At 38.0% G+C, this 20529-nt stretch overlaps 1 protein-coding gene across 3 annotated transcripts in view; it reads right to left on the bottom strand.

Moving 5' to 3' along the window:
- Window positions 1-20529, bottom strand: part of SPHKAP (SPHK1 interactor, AKAP domain containing) — a 65756-nt gene that overhangs the window by 38314 nt on the left and 6913 nt on the right. For 2 of the 3 annotated variants that reach the window (XM_040074371.1, XM_040074369.1), the window contains exons 2-3: window positions 8430-8532; window positions 2203-2313 (exon numbers count right to left, since the gene is read on the bottom strand). In XM_040074371.1, coding sequence (XP_039930305.1) covers window positions 2203-2313; window positions 8430-8532 — 214 coding nt within the window. Of the gene's footprint in view, window positions 1-2202; window positions 2314-8429; window positions 8533-14759; window positions 14877-20529 lie in introns of all 3 variants that reach the window. The other variant, XM_040074370.2, reaches the window with a different exon arrangement.

The raw sequence follows: 20529 nt of genomic DNA on the forward strand, positions 1-20529 counted from the left end.
CACCTTAAACAGGGAGATGCTGTAAAAGCATTGCAAAGAAAAGTGTTAAATCTTAGCAACGGCTAAGATAAAGTCATAACTGACATTTCTGTGTGCAAGATGAAGAGACTGTGCTTTAGGAGAGTCCAATGATAGAAGAAAATGATAAATCATCTAATTAAACTAGAATTTAGATTTCCTAACTTGTACTAACTTAAGCCAACTACAAATATTCAGCACTGATAATTATCTAGATCTAGATCTTTGGAGAGAAAGTAGGGACAAAGTATCTATCAGTTTTTTCCTTCCCCAAAAGGTCTTCATAAAAGCACATCCAAAGCAGGAAACATTCGTTATAGGTCTAGAGAAAGAAAGCAAGCAATAGTGGAGTAAGCAAATAAAATAAACTACATTTATTTTATGAGGTCACTCCATGGAGTAAGAAGAATGTCGCATCACAGAAATTTTAATTGCATTTATAAATCACTATGTGGAGCTTATGCGTGATTATGTCTCACAAATCCATATATTTTATTCTATTAGGTGGATTTTGATTAAGTTCTCACTCAGTAGAAGCAAAAAAGACCTACATAATTAAACTACTTTCAAAATACTACCTGATTATATTAGTAGGAAGCTATGTATTCTAATCTCAGTGGTAAACTGCTGATAAACATTAACATTGTTAACTCAAGTAAGTTTAATGAAATGTTTAGCAATTAGACAAATATCCTCCAAAGAGACAAAAACCCACTTATAATATTGGTGTAGAGGAAAAAGCTCTTTGAGGTAGTTTAACCTTTTAAAGCAGACAGCTTGGCAAAATCAGATAATGTTCCCTGAAATAAGGAGGATAGCAGCGGCATAATCTTTCTATAACAACTTACCTTTGCTTGGTATGCCAGCCTATCAGAGATTAATATAATTTCCTCTAAGTTTCTATGGAAAATTAAGCAAAAAATCAAAGCTAAACAGGTCAAAAAGCAAGCCATAATTAATTATTATAATATTATTTGAGGTAATAATTTCCTCTGAGAAAATAAGCCTTATTTTTAGGATATAAAATACTAAATAGTATTAGGATGGCACTGATTATCTGCCTGATGAACCCGCTCTGGTTAAGAATGTGTTCAGGTTCTCACCTTGTAAGGTTGCTCACTTGTACACTGGGATTAGGTTGCGTATTTTACTCACTCTGCCGTGTGGAAACTGATAGACCAGCGCTCAGTATGACTGAATTAAGCCCAATAACCTGTGACCATATTCCTAAATGTCACGGCTGCAGTGACACTGCTGCTCTCAGGCTCTCTGCATCACCCCAGGCAGGACGCGAAGCCTCCGGCGCTGCCTCCATGGGATGGAGATTCTGTTTCCTGGCAGCAGCAGTCTGGGTTCATCAGCTGGAGCTGAAAGTCTGTGTCCTTGAGGGAATCCCAGCAGACTCCACGAGAGCCCTCAGTTGGTCTTTAGGTTGTGTGCAGCACAAGCAGTGCTGGAAACCTTTTACCTGAGATAAAGATGATCTTTTCTAAAGCCCTTCTTTGCTCAGTGAGACCACAGAATAGCATTCGAGTAGGAATCTGAGGAAAGATCTGCTCTTCTGAGTCCTCCATCAAGTAAAAAACTATTAAAACCATAGTCATGTATTTCCATCCAGTTTCATGTAGATAGTTTGCAAAGCAACATAACTCCTATTTATTCATGCACATTGTTAAGCAAAAGCTGATCTTAATCGCATTATAACCCACAATAATGAGATTGTAATTTAATTTCAAGTGCAAAATAATTCGGTTTGAGTTCTTCAGCAGCTTCCCCTCATCTAACATGGAAAGGGTTTTTCTCTTTAATTGTGTCTCTCTGCCTTCAGGAACATTGAGCAGCCTTTTAAACATCTGCTCTTTCCAACCTGCCACTTAACAAGTTATGGTTAGGAATAATTTTCTCTTTGGCTTGTTTTTCCCTCTTGTGAGTTGCAGATTATGAACATAAAAAAATACAGAGAGCCACCAAAGTCTGAAAGCCAAAGGTGGGGAAACCTCTGCAGTAGTCTCTATTAATGTGCTCTGTATAGAAATCTGTATTTTCAGTTTATACATTTGCCTTTAAAAGAAAGCTGGAAATTACACGCTTTTTTAGTTTAACATGTACTGTTGTCAGCCCCACACCCTACCCAAATAACTCTCAAGGAACTTTTCTCCAGAGGAGGTGGCAGTCAGTACTTACTGAGGCACAGTTGTTTTCTGACTTGTCTTCTAGAAAGCCAATTTGGCATGGTGTCCTCTGATTCTGCAGCCAGTAGTCTGTTGATTCTAGCAGACTGTTACTGCAGAGAATCTGTTAAAATAGTTAAAAATAGTTAAAATACAAATTTTTCTGAGCCTTATTGTGCTTCAGGGGCCTGAACCCTCTTGCTCAATGGAAATTTTGTTGACAAAATTGGGGGGAGGGGAGTGGCAGGAGAAAGATGGACAAGACAGACCTGTTTGGTTTGGACACATCCAGTTACTGCACCTTTAGTTAAATCACCTACATATCCCCTAAAGTGAACCTATTTTCTTCCACAACTGAGAGTCCTTGGAGACAGACACTTGAAGGAAATTCCCAAACCCAATATTTTTATTGGAAAATATTGCTATGAGTTTTGTTCTGCGTTAAAGTGATAAACAGACGTGTTAGGAAAACCAGTTATTCAATTACACCAGAGTACACAAACTTGCAGCCTTTATGACTGACTGTATCTCTCTCCACAGCAGATCAGTACTATTCCTTCTGCCAGCAGCCTCATTTCTGGGACTTCCAAGGCTTCAAATTCCTTAATCAAGTTTTTCTATTTTCTGAGAAGCTGAAGTACTTTGGACCTTCTCTAATGAGTCCTGAGGTCAGTCAGCACCCTGAGACCAAAACTTTGGGTTTAGTCTCTGTGTTGACTCAGCCCTACAGCTTGTGCCATAGCTCCCACTCAAACAAAACCAAAATGGGGCTATAGAGATCTGTAGACTTCAAAGAGGTGAAACCAGTTTGCAAATCTGACTATCGGATTAAACAGGACTCTTTACTTTCTGCCTCTGTACTAATATTCTACTATGAAAAGGAGGGACCACTAGTATCTTTAAAACAGCTAGGGAACAGCAGGAAAAATACTGCTGCACGTTGGTGCTACTTACAGAACATTTTCTATGGATTATCATCTTCCCTAGGCAGCGATGTTAAGAAGTATGTTTGTGAAATAAATGTATATTTTATTTGTCCTTCTTGCAATTCTTGCATACACATGGAAATAGCCTCTACTCTAATTTCTTGACTTTTAATAACAATATTTTAAATTCAAATTAGTTGCTACACCTAGGGAAAAAAAATCTATCTACAGTACTTTCCTTTACATGAATGCATGTTTTGTATTGACACACATTTGTCCTATTTCAAGAATACTTGATCTCTAAGCCTAGATCCCTTCCTTAAGAGGAGAAGTTAGAATAACTTGTGAGGGCTTCTCCCTTCTCAGGGAGTATGACTGACTGTGGAAAGCTCATCTGGCCAGTTGACACAGTTTTCTAGTACTTGGGGACATCCAGAAGTTAGCTTATTACCACCCATAGACAAACACCCACTCTAATTTTTATCTTTCTGGTAGAAAGTCAGTTACAATTAATATTTCACTCCCTGTGTTATACTTCTATTGATTTCTGAATAAAAGCCCACAGGAGAGGGATGAGGAGGTAATGAGGAACAACCACAGGCCTTGAGCTTGGCCTGCTTCAGTGCCTTTTTCGGTGCCCTCCATGGAGACTTTCCACCTTTGCAGTTGTTTCTCAGTACACCAACCCTGCTATTGGTTTCCTTACAAAGAGCTTTAAAATACAAATTTAAGGTTCACAAAATACTCAGAGGAAGCACTGTGCCCTTTCTTCTGAGAATGCCAAAGGCTCATGAATGCTTCACATGAACACCAGCCTGTTCTTGGGGGCTGCCAGCTGATCTTGTTTGCCAGTGCGACGACTCTGCACTCAATAAATTTTATAACCTCCCGTCTCGGTGCAAAAATATTCCTGCCATCATAACTAACTCCGAGACTAGATGGGGAAAATAATATACTCCATATCCCAAAGAAACAATTTCCTGTTAGTGTAATAAATTGTTGTGTGGGTTTGGGTTTTTTTGAGGAAATGTTGAAGCATTATGAACCGGTTGGTAAAATCTAGAATTAAGCATTCTTTTCCTCTTTCTGAAAAATTACCAGTCTCTAAGGCTTTATGAAGACAACAGAGAATTGAACGTATGCAAAAACACACATACACACACACACACACACACACACACATATATATGATTTCAGATTTAATTAGATTCTAGACATTATCATCCTCAAGGGCTGAAGTTCTAATTACCTGTTAAAACATAATTTTGCATACACAGGAAACAGGGTTTTTTAGATCAACAGCTTTTGCCGTAACAAGCAATCTTGTTTCATTTCCTTAAAGATCACAGTGAATTTTTCTTCAATTTAATCACTATAGATCTTTCTTTCCCAAAACTCAGGCAGTTTCTGAGAAACTGTGATAGGCAGAAATTTCATCATGCAGAAACATGCTGCAGAAATTCTTGGTGCTGCTGGTCTTTGTCTCAGAAGGACTTGGTGTGCATTCAGAACAGTTTGATCATAGCAGATGTATATTGTACATGATAAACCCATGAACTGAGCTGGAAAGTCCACACTTCACCCAGTCTGTCTCCTGTGGATGTTAAATGACCCTTGGTATCTTTAACTTTCTTTCAGAGGATGTTTTTATCAGGAAGCAAATACTGGTAAAACAGCCAGAGAAGGAATAACTCTCCTGAACAAATGTTTTGGTCTGGTCAGGTCATGGTTGCCAAGCCTGAGTCACTCCAGGGTGGTTTATGAGTTCTAAGGCTTTGTATTGCATTAAATTTTTTGTATGCAGCTTTTCATAACACACTTTGAAGTCAAGGATAGAAATTACTAAATGGAAGTTTTGGGCAGCATGTGATTTCTAAGTATCCTCAAGCAGATGAACACCATTAGTAGGATTGCATTTTTCCTGGCCCAGATGCTGGTCTCCTGTGTGTATGTAGTTCTGCACACACACTTGAGGATGTATCCAGAAGTGTGAAGAGGGGTGAATAGGTGTAACATTTTTAATATTGGAGGTAGGGGAAAATAATTTACAGCAATTTGGATTTGAAAAAGACACGTAAGAAAAACAAAACGAGATATACTTGAGTCCACACAGCAGAAATTGGCAGAGGTCAGCCGGTCAGATCTAGGGAACAGAGGTTGATTCAAAGTCATTTGGAAAGACTCCAGAAACTACTCTGAAAAGACAGCACTGTGGGAATGAGGGAATGTAGGAATCTGTGCCAGAGGTGTCCTTGCACATGGTCTGGTTTTACACAGGTCTGAGTGGTGCTCAGGAGATGGAGGTGACCTTTGAGTCAGAGGGGTAAACCTTGGATCAGTTTAACTCCATCTTCTGAAACACAAGTTCTTGCATTAGGACCATTATAGACACGATACTGCTCAGAGCTTTCCCATCAGTACTTCTGTGGAGGAAGGATAATTTGGGCTGCCCTGCAATGCTGCTAACAGATAGCCTTACACACACCTGCTGTGCAAAAATGTATCTCTAGAAAGCCATGTGAACTTTTGGGTGTATTTCTTTGGTAACGCACAGTATTATTTTGGTCAAAGACATGCATACGGTAAGAATAAATGGAGTATTTCTTACAGCCTTTTGCTATAGTAAAGCAATTCTCCCTGTAAAATAGGTTCATGTGTTTAGACAAAGTGGGGATTTGCATATGCATGAAAACTTGATGGGATATTCATATTTTAAAGGAACATACTGAAGGCCTTATAGTAAAATAATATATGACTGCAACGATCAAAAGTGTATAAACTAAATTAACAGTTAATTAATCAAAAGCAATGTGAGAATTGGTACTTATATGTCTACCAGCATATTACCACTGCCATTCTTGCATTTAAGATTTTTTTCCAAAATATACTGAGGTGATCTGTACCAAAGAAAAGAAAACTAACCCTCTTCTCCTTCAGCTGTCAGCCTGTAGTCCTGCACTTTAAGGCACGGTATCACTTGCCAGAATTTTATCCTCCTGTCTTGTACTTCTCTTCATTCTTATTTAATTAAGACAAGTGCAGGGCCAATCCCACTGACACATTGTTAAGATTTTTGCTATCAGCTGAAAACTGAAAGCAGAATTTGATTCATTGACCATACTCATGTGACAGCTGCACACACTATACTGCTGTATATCTGGTTTGGAGCAGGATCATCACACTGAGAAAATAATTCAGGATGAATCTGCATCATGCACTAAATGTGAAATCAGCAGTAATTCATGGTTCTAAAAAAGAAGTTTTCCACTCTCATCTAGGGACTCAGCCGTCAGCATTACTCAGTGTGTTGTGAATCAATGAACTAAATCAGCCTCTTAGCAGAGTGTGGATTAGAAAAGTCACTCTTTCCCAGAGGAAAATACTGCATATGAGTTTAGTGTAACAGCTTCCTGCTCCCTAATTTAGATCACAAGACATTAAAATACAGTAAATATCTATAACCGAGACAGCATTAAAAAAGGCTCTGCTCCAAAAATGAAACATCTGCATCTTCATGACTGAACATCTTAATTGCTTTGGTTAATTACTACTCATCAAACAAAGACAGGAAAGTGGGTCATACAGAATAAAATGAGATATGAAGGGGCACACCTTCTGCATTTGTTCAGGTTGGTCTGTGTAGTAATAGGCTACATCTCATATGGTTCCTGACAGGAGCCATTCATGCCAAATATAACTCCTCAAACCTGCAAAACAACTGTTTGAACAGTTCCTTGCAGCAGGAACCCACAGTATTTCACTCCACCCCCAATTACACGTCTAACTTCAGAATAACCTACCACAGGCTGGAAGAGAATTCTTCATCCTTTTACACACACACACACACAAAAGGTAAACTTTCTCTGAAAATGGTGTAAAGAAGCCCAAATCATCCTGCTGTTTGTCAGAAGTTTTGTCAGAAGTGAGTAGCTTCTGTTAGTGTGCTAACAATCACAAAATTGACTTGTTTTACAATGAACAGCTCAAATGTAGGGGACTGGACAGGTGAAGCAGCTCTCAGCCCTGTGATATAGGTGACCCTTCAAAGAGATTGATACTACTCAATGTGAGCAAGCAGGAGCCTTTTTTGTAAAGGCAGTGGTGGCACTTAGTGCCGGGCCACTGTCCTTCACTCTTACATAAAGCAGACAACTCTGAGATTAAATGAAAATTTAAGATGTTTTCCCACACAGTAGATTTTCTGTCTATATGAGGATTCCAATTACAGTCAGCAGCATTTTTAAAACCCAGGCGTTATTTTGCAAATGAACCCTTTGATCAAGTGAAATATTGACATTTTATCTTTTAGCCATATTGGGGTGAGGATGAGAAGCGCAGTCCCAGCATACTCATCTGTCTTATTGAGTTCACTTTTATATCAATGATACTATATCTAACAAAATTTCTGTGTGTGGTTTTCAGCATAAGGAAAATAAATCTTTAGCATCCACATGTTTTATCCTTCACTCTTCTTACATAGAACAAACAAAAACCTCCAAACCCAAAAGGAAAGCATTATTAAAAGTCAGAATTATGAGAAGACTGAATGAACTGTGAAAGTTTAAAATAAACGCTATCTTTTTAGCTCTGGAATTATGCCTATGGGAGACAGTAGAGCTCTGAGGTTTATTGCAAAGTGAGAGGTGAAAGACAGCCTGTCCTCCTCAATAGTCTCTGGTAAAGCCCCCTTCCCTCGGACTGTACGGTCACAACAAGCACTTAGGAAGGAAGAATATAAGGTCTTCACCTTTGTATTATCGTTGTACTGAAATTACCTACATGCATAAAATGATATTCAACCCCTCATAATGATACACGTACACAGGTATCACTTTTTCCACACACATGCTCTAAATTAAATTATTACATTTAAACCTTCTTTTAGGAAAAAATAACAGCAGTCTATACCACTTGTAGAAACCATTCCAGTCCAAGCTTTTTCATGAAGGACCCTCCATTGCATTGACCTTAGAGCAGCGAAGATGAGACCCAGAAATATGTCATTTATTGAAGAGCCCTGAAAGTATTCATGCTATGCACTGTTTTTATTTCATATACTGAAATGTTAGATAATGAGGTAAATTGGAAATGGTCAATGGGAGTTTGCCTCCCATATATGTATAATGTATTTTGGGACCAGACAAGTACAGACCAGGCAGACAAAACTTGCAAGATACCATAACAGAATCAGTAAATTATATTTCTGTATCAAACCTTCTATAAGTATCACTTAAATTTTGTACTCCTCATTAAAGCTGAAAAGTGAAGCTATATATATATTGGACTCTGAATATAACATAAACTTAAAAGTTACCTTCTTACATGCTGTGACAGAGCTTCCCAAACTGCTTGCAGAACTGTCTGTGCTGCTGCCTTGGCGCTCTGGGACTTCATGCATCAGTGGAGATTCAAAGTTGCTGAAGAACAAAAAAGAAACAAGTCCCCAAAAACCTTTCCAGTGACTCAGCTACATAAATAACTCAAATAATACCAAAACACAGTTCAGTAAAGAGATGTAACTTAGAATACAAGATGCTGTCCATCCTAGCTGATGTTATTAGTCTATTTATTGCTAATTTCCCCTTTTTGAAAGACTATTCTGAGCTCCATACTTTGGATATAAAATAGCAGACTGATGCCTCTTGAAGACTAGAGGAAAGCATAAACTGCCTATAACCAGATCTGGCTGTCCTGAATGCCACCAGAAAGTGGTACTAGCTTGTTTTCATAAGCAGGCAGCTTGGAGCAGCAAATTAAATACTTGCTGCATTAATTCTGCTTGGTAAACAACAGGAATATTTGCTGCATTTTTACCTGCCAGGATGGAAGTAAGGGGGTAGTGATTACAAAGTACAAAACACAACAGGAGAGGCACTCTTCTGTAATCCAGATGGAACAGCTCGATACACTGTAGGCTATGAGCTAAGGTAAATCGTGCACATATTCTGTTTTATGATTCAGTGGTAGGCAATAAATATGTTTACTTTGGGACTGTGTAGACGTGAAGTACAAAACCATAAAAACAAGTTCCACCTGCCAAATTATTTGCACACACAGCAAGAGCCAACCCTCATACTTTTCTTTTGGAATAGTTCAGGCCAATCTTCAAAGATCTTCCACCGTATAATACTCACACTGGTCCAAGATTAATGAAGCTTCTCCTTCTGATCATGACATGATCACAGTCAAAGGCCACACATGTTAAAGGACAATTTATCCAGAACATACCGGGGGAAAAGTATACCACATGATCATGTTCTGCTTCCCAGACTGGGTATTTGGAGTGCTTTTAATTATTGCAAGTCACCTATGAGAATATGTGGAACGTGCTGTGATGGACCATAGTGACAGGTTACCGTGGCTCGAGGAATAATCCCTCACTGGTTCCATGGGATAACAGATCATGTGCAACTTCCTGCTATGCCCAAATCCAAAGTGCGTTTTCCTCAGTCACCTTTACTGAGTGTAAACCAGTACATTAAGAGGAGACCACTCGCACTTTTTTTCCCTGAAATCTAGAGCCAAGCATGACTAAGGCTACCTTTTCCTCAAAGATTCATGCATGTACCTTTCACCTGACACTGCTTAGGAGCAGCCATGAATATATGCATTCCCACTGGTAAGGAACTTTGTCAATGAAAATTCCGCTGATGTGTGTGGTGCGGTGCTATTCCATAATAATTTTTAAAAGTATCTAGATGTACTGGAATTAGAAGAGTGAACAAAAAATAGAAAACTAATTTAGAATTGTTAATTGCTAGCTGGGGTGAAGTTTCATGAATCACACGGGAGGACTGAATATAGATGCACAAGAGAGACCAGAGGGTTAATCAACTTCACTTGGAAAATGTGTTACCACTTAATATTCTGGAAGATACTAGCATCATTTATATTTAGAAAGAAGACTTTTGCCTGTTTACAAAACTCTACTTCATTGCTCAGATGATACAGATACACAGTAATATTTCTGGTCAGTATTTTCTCTGGCATTTGACACAGCAAAATAGCATTTTATAGGCCTTATACCAAGTTCTTTAACAGAATGAGGGAAATTAAATGTGAATTCTGGCTTCCATTTAAAGTAAGAACCTCATATTCAGAGGGTCAAATAGTTAAGTATGCTCCTTGGTAAGTCCACACTGAGACGCAGCCTTTGGATAAGGTAAAATTCACCACTCCCAGCAGAAGCTGTGCACTGCCTCTTTTTATAAGACGCATCACCTCTGCAATCTAACAGAAAATTGCAGACCAAGGCTGACCTGCAGGTTGAGGTACAAGGGCCTATTGTACCGTTTTCTCCTGCTCTTCACTGAGAGGAGCATTGAGGCCTCTGCCACAGGGAGCTGATGAGCTGCTAATGACTATTTGCTCTCAGTTCCAGTGTGTGCAGGGAATTGAACTTCAGCACATGAAGTGTTGCTGAGTTTAACAGCAACAAAGACAACGATGTGACAGCTACCTGAAAGCCTCCTTTGGAACTTAATTAAACACTACAAATAGAATATCACATTAAAGTATAGCTGGAAAATGTAGTTCAAGAGTCACATTCTGGAGAATCAACAAATCTATCTGTGCTATCTCTGGACAATATTTCAGTCAGGGGTAGCACATGACACGTCCCATACAGAAGAAAAGCTCTCTTCCAAGTCATGTGGAAAGTGAAATGATCTGTAAAAGCTTCTTAATCCCTTAAAATCTGTGCTCTTTTCAAAGTAAGTCCACTTTCATTTGTAAATATAGAAAACCTTGTTAAAAGCACATGGTGACTGAAATAAATGTAGAATGCCATTAAATATTTTAACTGACTCTAGCCTTCCACTCAGACTAAAGTTCAGACAGGAAACCCAACTGTCTTTGGTGTTCCCAAAATCTGGTAAACCTAAATCCTCTTGTCACCTACCCCAGTCTTCACATCCATCTGATTACTTGGAGCACAGGAAAAATCAAGAGCTGTGATTCACAGGACAAGGGACAATGCATTTCCAAGTATCTCTAACCCTTTCAGAGCTTCATTTTTGTCTTAGGTTCATGTCTCCTGTTCTGTAACTGCAGAGCAGAACCCCCATTCTCATGCTGCACTGCAGTTTAACTCCTGAACTGTGCCAGGGACAGGAACTCTGGGCTCCCACCACTTGCAAACAGCTTCAACCAGTCAGGGTTCAGTCACTGAAATGAAGAAGAATTTTAACAAAGAAGTGTCAAAATAGGAAAGCTACATTCAGTTTTAGACTCCACAGCCTTTTCCTTATTGAGTTTATGGCTACACAATTTCTAGAAGAAGCACAGGAAACCCTCCTGGCCACCCTTGCTGGTCGTTCAGGTACATGAGCCCCTCTCTAGGTATGACACAAAGGAGATTTGCAGCAATGCATGCCAGCTGTTGGGGAAATCAGCACCCAGCTGTGCTGCAGGCTGGGAACTCAGCACCACAGAAGTGAGTCTTCCATAACTCAGGGAGGTGCAGTGCATGAGGTTGGGCATAGATACCTTCAGGGGCACAGGTCTTTCTTCCGACACAGAACATGGATTTGGCTTTTTAATATCTCTTTTTCAATTACCTCAACTCAAAATTTCCTCTTCTCTTTATCACATGGGTACCCTTTCTAAGCTTTCATATTCAACAGGTGTTTTCCCAAGAGACCCTCCTCAGGCCATATAGCTCTGCCACCCTTGCTCTGCAGGAAAGGCAGTAATATAAACCTATTTTTCATTTACTCTCCAGGGAAAAACTATTCTGGCTTTGAGAAGCTTCTGTTCTCATTAGTTCCTCAATAGCAGGAAGCCGAAGAAACTCTTGCAGAGATGTAGCCAGCTCATCATCAAGTGATAGCTCGACATCCACATACTACCCTCGTTACTTCACATTAAGAGCTTACACAAAGTGCTGGACTTTCAATACAGCTGGCACAGATTGGAGCCTTTTCACTATAAGATAAAGAAAGCTGCTTGAGTTTTTAGGTCTCAGTTCTCAAGTTTTCTTGGCTCCCTTCTGCAGTATGTGATGGAGAATGCTGATCTATCTTAGATGTGCTCATCTGACTTGAAGGTATCACATAAAGCCACAGGCATAGCAATCAATCTCTGTTAAGGGATGGCTCATTCTGAGAGTTTTCTTTGGTGTGGAAGATCCTAATCTATAATTCAGCTCTTGAAACTGAAGCTGGGAACCTGGACCTAAGACTTGGTGTTAAGTGCACCATTTTCACTTTGGTATTTACGTTAATAGAGAAGTCTCCATACTAATTTGTCACCAGGTGCTGTCTTACTGACTCATGAATTGTAACTGATTTTTTTTTTTCCTACAAGCTTTATGCACTCACAAAGAATACAAACAAACTTCCTGGAAATTAGAGCACTGTAGTAAATAGCTATGAGGTTTTTATTACTAACTGTAATAATAACACATCGTATATTACAGTCCAAAATGCAAACAAATTGCTTCATCTTTCCTGTGTTGAATAATTCAAAAATACTGACCTCAGTGCCTCAAGACTTAATCAAAAAATCCACAGCTGCTCCTAAAAATAATTATCTCCTTTGCAGATGTGGCAGATGGTGCTACATCAACTAAGATGAGGTAATTTAAAGAATTCCCCAGGTTATCACTAAAGAAAATTAATCTTCTGAAACAATATCAAAAACTTCAATTTACTACCATCTTGAACAAGCATACAAAACTTGCTGTTCAATAACCATTCCTAAGGAGCAATCTCAATAAATAATAAGTGACCATTACATGTATATTTTTGAATCAATCTTATTACAGCCTGCTGCCTTTCCTCTTTTCATTATGACTCCTAATCTTGGAATTCTGAACATAGAAAATGTACTGATCCAGGAAAAAAAGGAAGGAAGCAAGCTGAATGAACACAGGGAGGTTTCTCAGTGCAATTAACGCCAAGCTATAGTGAGCTACATTTTTGGTGCTCTGTTAATATTTGTAGTGAATATCATGAACAACAAAAAAGGGATGAATCTCATTTTGAAATAGAAATATGAGAGAAGTGAAAGCAGAGCAAAATACCTTAGCATCTTCTTACTTCTATCTTCCCAAATAAACCTGAAAGCTACTAAGCAATTAAGGAAGGCAGCCAGCTTAATCCAGACCCTAAGCAAGAAGCAGTTTTGAAAGGCATGCAGTGTTCAAACAGCATCTCTTAACTTCAAAGCCTTTTTGAAGAGGACAGTCTAGTCATACTCTTTCCTCACACTACCTTTCAAATTTTACAGTTTTAAAATTTACCTTTGCAAGTAAACAAGCCAGCAAAGTCACTAGGAGCAAAATCTTTCCATATAACAGTGTCAGAGTTACTATTTGAATCCATATAAATGGTTTCTATTTAGTCTGGACAATGTGTATACTTCAATCAGAGCACAGATGGTTAGTCAAACAGATACTCTATAAATACCTCAAACAAATGTCTTTCTGATTTTGTCATGGATTTGGAACCCAAGTACAGAATATAATCACTGGCAGTATCAGGACCGCATCTTATAAGATATTCATAGACTTGTTTCAGTCTCCCATGGCTGCTATTGGCTTCATTGGAAACAAGAATACTGAATACTTCCCTTCATTGTCTGTGCGCTCTAACAGGTACAGGATTGGGTTTTACAGATCAGCACACTACAAAGACTAGAAGTTTAAATGCTTTATATTCAGATTGCTCATTTCATAGTATCTATTGGGTACTCTTGATTTACATTTAATTTTTATCAGTGATACAGTTGCCAAAAGACCAGGTCTTCTTTAGCTACATGCTGATGAAAAACAGACACAAAGAAAAGACAACCCATGCTGTGGTACACTTCACAATGCTCAAAGAGCCCTGAATGACCTTTATCCTGCTCCAAATTAAACCAGTAAATAAATCTATAAGTCTCTGTAAGCAGTAGCAATCAGCCTTATTTCAAATCATGTTTTTAAAATATTATAAAAGAACAGACAAGTTTTACTGAAGAATAAGCGTAAATAAAACTACATTTTTTATGATCTTCTCAGACATATTCCTTCCTTTCTGAGTTTACTGATTGAATTACTAAGGGTAAAATAACAAGGCTTTATGCACAAGTCTGACAAACACCTCCACATTCTATAGCTATGGCAGGATATAGTCAGTTCAGAGAGCTGACAATCAAATCAAAGGGCTGGCACTCAGGGGCTGAACGACAGATGACTGGGTTGGTGGGCTTTGATGGTCAACTGTATTCCAGTAATTTACTGACAGAGAGTCAACCCAATATAAACTGGCTTTTGCACACAGCTGATAGGCATCCTGCCTTTTCCCCACCTATCCCTAGATTTGACATGGCTTTAGGACAATTCTAGGCTGACCTTTGTTATGCTGGTAGAATGGCTACTTACTAAGGAAACCTTCCAGAAAGAACAGGCGTGGACCTTAGTCAGAGGAAACGACAGAAAAGAACAGGAGGAACTGTGAGATCTCTTCTGGTGGGAAATGCCCACAACATTTCACAGGTAGCAGGAACTCCTGCTGAGTTCCTGAGGTGGAGGGTGTTTTAGAAGGTACAAAAAGATGACCTAGATCAACAGCTAGGGACCAGCAAGGTGTGATGAAGAAGACTGACTTGGAAAAGATTAAGGAACAGACCCTTAAATGCAGGGAAGGCTAGAAGACTTTACCTTATGGAGATGGACTGAAAGGCAACTCAGATTGCTTTTCTGCCCCAAAAGCAAGGAGTCTGTACCCAGGTCTGGAGTGCCAGCCAGTGGGAAACTAAGGCTCTGTTGAGGGTTTGACTGCAGGAAAGATAAGAAATCTTGTTAAAGGAAGGATTCTTTGAGCAATTAGTACGTATACACAAAACTTAAGTGAGCAGTGCTGATTGGGAAGATGATTTTAGTGAGATACAGGCACAGGTATCACAGAAACATCAGAATAAGGCAGTTTCATTTCCTCTACAGCAAAGCAATAGAATTGCTACTATTTATTTACTACCAAGGCAGCAAAAAACAATATAAATTCTGAAATATTCTTAAAAAGATGTCCCACAAAAAATTTCTTATTCACTTCTAGGTGTAATGTACAATGTTATTGGTCCTTGTGCTGTAGAAAGGAGGACAAAAGAGGAAATAATTATTTTTCCACTCTAGTAAAAAATCTTCATGACTGTGTATTTATTAAGAAATTTATATTATTTATGCATTTTTGATGGCAATACCTATTCTTAATATAGGATGTGCTGTTAGTGCACCACAATCTAACAGTCCAAATGTATGATGTTATCTGATCCTCCTTTAAAAAGAATGGAAAAAACATTGCAACACAGCTGGAAATCGGTGAAGTTTGGTCCAATTTAAATACATAACAAACGTGCAAGCAGCTCTCACGGATTTCAACTAGAAACAGAAATTCTCAGCACTTTTCAGGGTGAAATCAAAGACATTGAAAATTAGGCTTTCATGCCATAAACCACTGGGTAATTTTTCACAGCCTGTTTTATATGATTCTTGTATCTGATAAACAACTTGTGTTCACTGCCTGCTCCTCTCGTCCTTTTGCTGTGCACAAACTGCCAGCTGGGCATTTCAGGACAACCAGTGCAACACGACACAGGAAGACACCAGTGTTTTTATACTGAGGATGTAAATCTTGCCTTAATTCATTCATGAAGTATTTTTGGCATCCTATTTATATTATATGGCCAAACATCACAGTCAAGCTTCTCAACCAGTTTTTTTCATCAACAAATGTGATTCTCATTCGGAGCATCAGAACAACAACAGTCAAATACTGACAAAACAAGTCTCAAAGCACAGCACATGTAAACAAATAGTTCACTATCTGACAACTTTTTTTAAAGGCCATCCTCTAAACATCTCAAATTTGATTTATAAAAGTTTTTCAGTCATTATATTCAAGACAGATATTGAATATTTCTGAAGAGTAGTGTGACGAAGATGCTCATAACTTAGAAGTAAATGCATATGTCATGATTTTATTTGAACAGAAAATGCGTGTAGCTAATCAAAACTTGCTAGCTGTTCATGTGTTTTCCTTTTTAGGTTGATTACAAATCAAATAGACTGTACAAGTGTAATTGAAATGTGGTAGGTAGTCAGGATTATGTGCGTGATCAGAAGGTGAACATCACTTTCATCATTTGAATGGCATTTTCCTAATGTTCAGCAGACTTTCTGAAATTCTTTGTACCTCCTCTCCACAGAAATAATAAATCTGACTTTGGAATTATGAGATTAGGAAAGGGGTCCTGCCTGTACCTAAAAACAGATACTTAAGATAGGAGCTTGAGAATTTTCCAGTGTTGCAGCATCACTTTCAGCTACTTTTAAAAACATAAGGGGCAAAACTGTTAATGAAAACGGACTACTGATACTGGAAAACCAGATTGTTCAACACAGAATTTGAATTATGGAACACCTTTAGGTCATGGAAAAAGAAAAGTATGAGTATGTTACAGTATCATGATGTACAGTGTTCTTTATTACAAATCATGAGAACTGACTTCAGTGTAGCGAAGATGCACCTTTCCATAACACAGAAGTTAGCATTTTTGAATACTACAGGAAATTATAACAAAATATTTATTCAAAATGCCTGAAGAATCCCCAGCCACCAGTAAGCCATAGAACAGATCGGTAAAGCATGACAACTTCTTTTTTCCCCTTTTTGGTGAGGGGAGATGGAGGAGAGAAGCATTTCTGTGATCTAAGTCAATCAGAGCAGAGGGAGAAAAATATGGTGATGTGATCAGGAACTCCTGTTACCAGGAATCTGTAAGGCATGCACTAGCTGAAGCAGCGCTACACCATGCCTTATATAACACAGCGACAGTGACACGGCAGAGCCACCCCTCCTACCAGCAAATAAATAACCTGGTCAGTCTGTGTGCATGTTCTCAGTCAGGGAGGAGGGAGTGCCTCGAGTGCAACAGCCAGATTAGCCTCACCCTCAACACAATGGTGACTTGCAGGCATTTTGGAAGCCACCAAAGCCATTTTGATCTCCTGTTTGGCAGAACAGATTTAAGCAGGTCTTTTTGAACCCAAATGCTTGAATTCATCCCTTCTACTCAACCACAAGAGAACCAAGATTTTGCTGCTGTGACCAAGGCTGGGAGATTTGGTTGACATTCTTCTAAGGAGAGTCTGCCCTTCTTCCGCAGTTCTCAGTAATAACACTGCCCAATTGTAACATTGTGTCATTCCTACAGATGTAAAATGAAGGCAATTTGTAGCCTATTGTAATTAGTTCCTTTGGTCAGACATCTACACGAACATATCTATACCTTAAAAAAATAACTGCTCAAAATGACACTAGTCCCTACTAAACTCAATTTGATTATGGAAAATATTTTAACAGTATCTAAAGAACATTCAAAAGTACCTATCCAGCAAATGTATTATTTCTAGTGAACGTATATATTTCTTCAACTCCATTCTGTTTTCCCAGCCCTTTCAATCTGCAAAAAAGCCAAGTTGGTTTAGATTCCTGCTAAACCTTCCAAAATATTGTCTAGAATTATAATAGAGTTCAGAAAGCAATATGTTTTTACCTTGACTAACAATATTAGAAAAGTAAAACAATAGTCTAAAAATAAGTGTTTTCATCTGAAATATTCACAGAAATTTCCTATTCTCTTTAATCCAGTATTGTTTCTATGACCACCTGCAGTTGCATTTGTAAACTATCTAGTTAAAATGTCAGGGTACATTCTGCTTATTTTAATGCCAAAGAACACGTTTTGTCATGGCTTATTCAAAACAAATCTTATTTTATCATGTTTTACATACCTGAAATATTCTTGAACAATTCTGATTTGCTACCAATATCCCAAAGAAACACAAATCTTATAATTTTGATGCTGCGTGAATGTCAATGAGTACAATCTGTGATTAGACAGAAAGAAAATTTCAAAACTAATTTGCTTAAAAGTATGTTTTTTAAAAAAAGCATGATAACATTATCAGAGATGTGAACAAAACGAAGATGCTTCTAATCAACTTGGCTTTTAATATGATAAAAATTGCTCTTGTGCCTTTCTTTCAAGATACTGTAAACATTGTATCTGATTTAACTTGCTTCAATTTGTGAAACTTTTTTTTTCCATGGACTGTAATGTGATTAATGAGATTGAGTGGTAGGTGAAGGCAACATTCGCAACTTTTTCTTCACTCATACCTGCTTAAAAAAATCATGAGATTTCAGTCCAAGAAATTATGATGGGAAACTTTTTTGGCAAGATGAATGCCTCTTTCTACCCTCTAAAATCTACAGCCTTTCATACTTTTTGTAATGAACATAGGACGTGATCTTTGGGAGTCTAACAGTGAATCATGTCAATGTGTTACTAATTTAATTAATTCCTTGGCGGCACAATGTAGATAAACAGCTTTGTAATGAACTTCAGATTAATTACAGAACTGTTGTGGTATCTGGGCTAGACAGGGTTAACTTGTTCCCCCTGGGATGCACGAGGTCCAGCAGGACCATCTGCACCCTGGACTGAGCTCAGGTTAAACTCTCAGACAACTTTATCACTGCCAGCAGCGTGATTCTGTGAGAGCTTGCCAAATGAGTATCCCTACACTCACACCTAATGAAAAAAAATATAAACCAGCTCTTCCTATTAACTTCATTAAGAGTAGAGGTTGCCACTTGTTTCATGCCTTTGGGTGTGTCTACATTTTACTCAGATCAACACTAAGCTCTTTCAATTCAGAGGAACAAAAAAAAAGAAGTCTGCCCTTAAATCCAGGTTTTGCCAAATTCCTATTTCATTAGTGGGGGTCACTGTAACAATTGCAGCTACAGAAAGACACAGGTAACACAGAGGTCTGGTTCTGTGTATGCAAAAGCAATCCATGCAAAGTAAACCCAGCCCTACAGCTTGTTTGTTTCATTATTGGGCTTTGACTAGTATTTGTATTTATATTACTTGTTTATGGTCTGTCACTATTTTTTTCAGTAGATAATTATTTTTCTTATATGTGATGCCCTAAAAGCCTTGCCTTCTGAATCAGAAAATCACCTGTTGCACTCAACAAATATGTACTTACCTAAGAAATAATTTTTCTTGTAGGAAATAAAAATCTGCTACTGATGCTAGTACCAAAAGACACCTCTCTCTTATAGTCATATGCACTATATGCATATATATATATATATATATATATATATGCATAATGCAGAGATTTCCATAATGCAGAGATTTCCAAAATCTGAGAAGTATGGATATATTTGTAAAAGTACCAAAACTCTCTGTTTGGTAGCTATAGTAATATTTAAATTGCATCATGGAAACACTGATACAGGTCATATATGCTACCTTTGGGAATGTGAATAATGTGACCATTGGATTTCACTGATTTTACAGCATGTATTATGTTTAGGACTGAAGATCTTGGCAGATGCAGTGTAATCATATAACTAAGCTCCCTAAGAGCTGTGCTATTACTTCTGTATTTTTAAATATTCAAAAAGCATTTTTTTCTAAATTCCAGTTGAGGGGAAGGCCTTATTCCAGAGTTTATGTGAGGATAACAGGTTCTCATTTGAACACCATAGCACGCAAATCTTTTCCTTTTAAAAATAAATGACCTGTTCGTTTTTATTAGATGTCTACAATGGTAATACACATTTTTCACTGAGAAGGAGGGCATTGCCCTGACAACATAGAAGAGGAGCAATCTATGAGTATGTTCTTGAAACATTATCCTGCTGATTTGATCTCTTCCCTTTTCAAATTGAAATAGCACAGATAGTTATAAATGCGTCTTAGGGGAAATGGATTGGGACCTAATTTAAACACAGTTCTGAAAACTAAGAGACACCATTTTTCCCTTTAATATTCTGAAGAGCCACTGCATGTAATGAACAGCTCCACTGCTGACAGAATGCCTGTATATGAAGTTCTATGTATATGAAGCTCTGATAACTTATCCAGTCTCACGGGGACTACATGAGGACCACACATGTTTTTCACTACTGAAAGAAAATGCAAGTCCTATGGAACTCTGTGCATCTCTCTGTTTAAAAAGTTTTAACTACAACACAACAGTGTATTTGTTCAATGAATTTCACTTACCCAGCAATTCCTGTAATAGATCAAAACTTTTCCAGAAAACAAAAAGCTCCCATAATACTTTGAACAAAGTTATTGCAAGTGCATGGAGCCAGCTCAGGACAGTACATGAAAGGTAAATTCCAGTCTTAAAAGTGACTGCTTAAGGTTATACAAGACTTGTTGATCAGCTCTGAATTTCACTACAGTGAAGTATGTACTCCAGCATCAAGTTCTGTGCTAGCAGTTTTAGGAAAAGAACTTTTTCTTTCAGTTACAAATTAAATATAATCAAGACTTACAAATAACTTTCTCACATAGCACTCAAGAATAATTAGATATGAAAGAAATTGTGATGGCACAACCAA

Source organism: Hirundo rustica, chromosome 10, assembly GCF_015227805.2.
Source record: "Hirundo rustica isolate bHirRus1 chromosome 10, bHirRus1.pri.v3, whole genome shotgun sequence".
Lineage (NCBI taxonomy): Eukaryota > Metazoa > Chordata > Aves > Passeriformes > Hirundinidae > Hirundo > Hirundo rustica.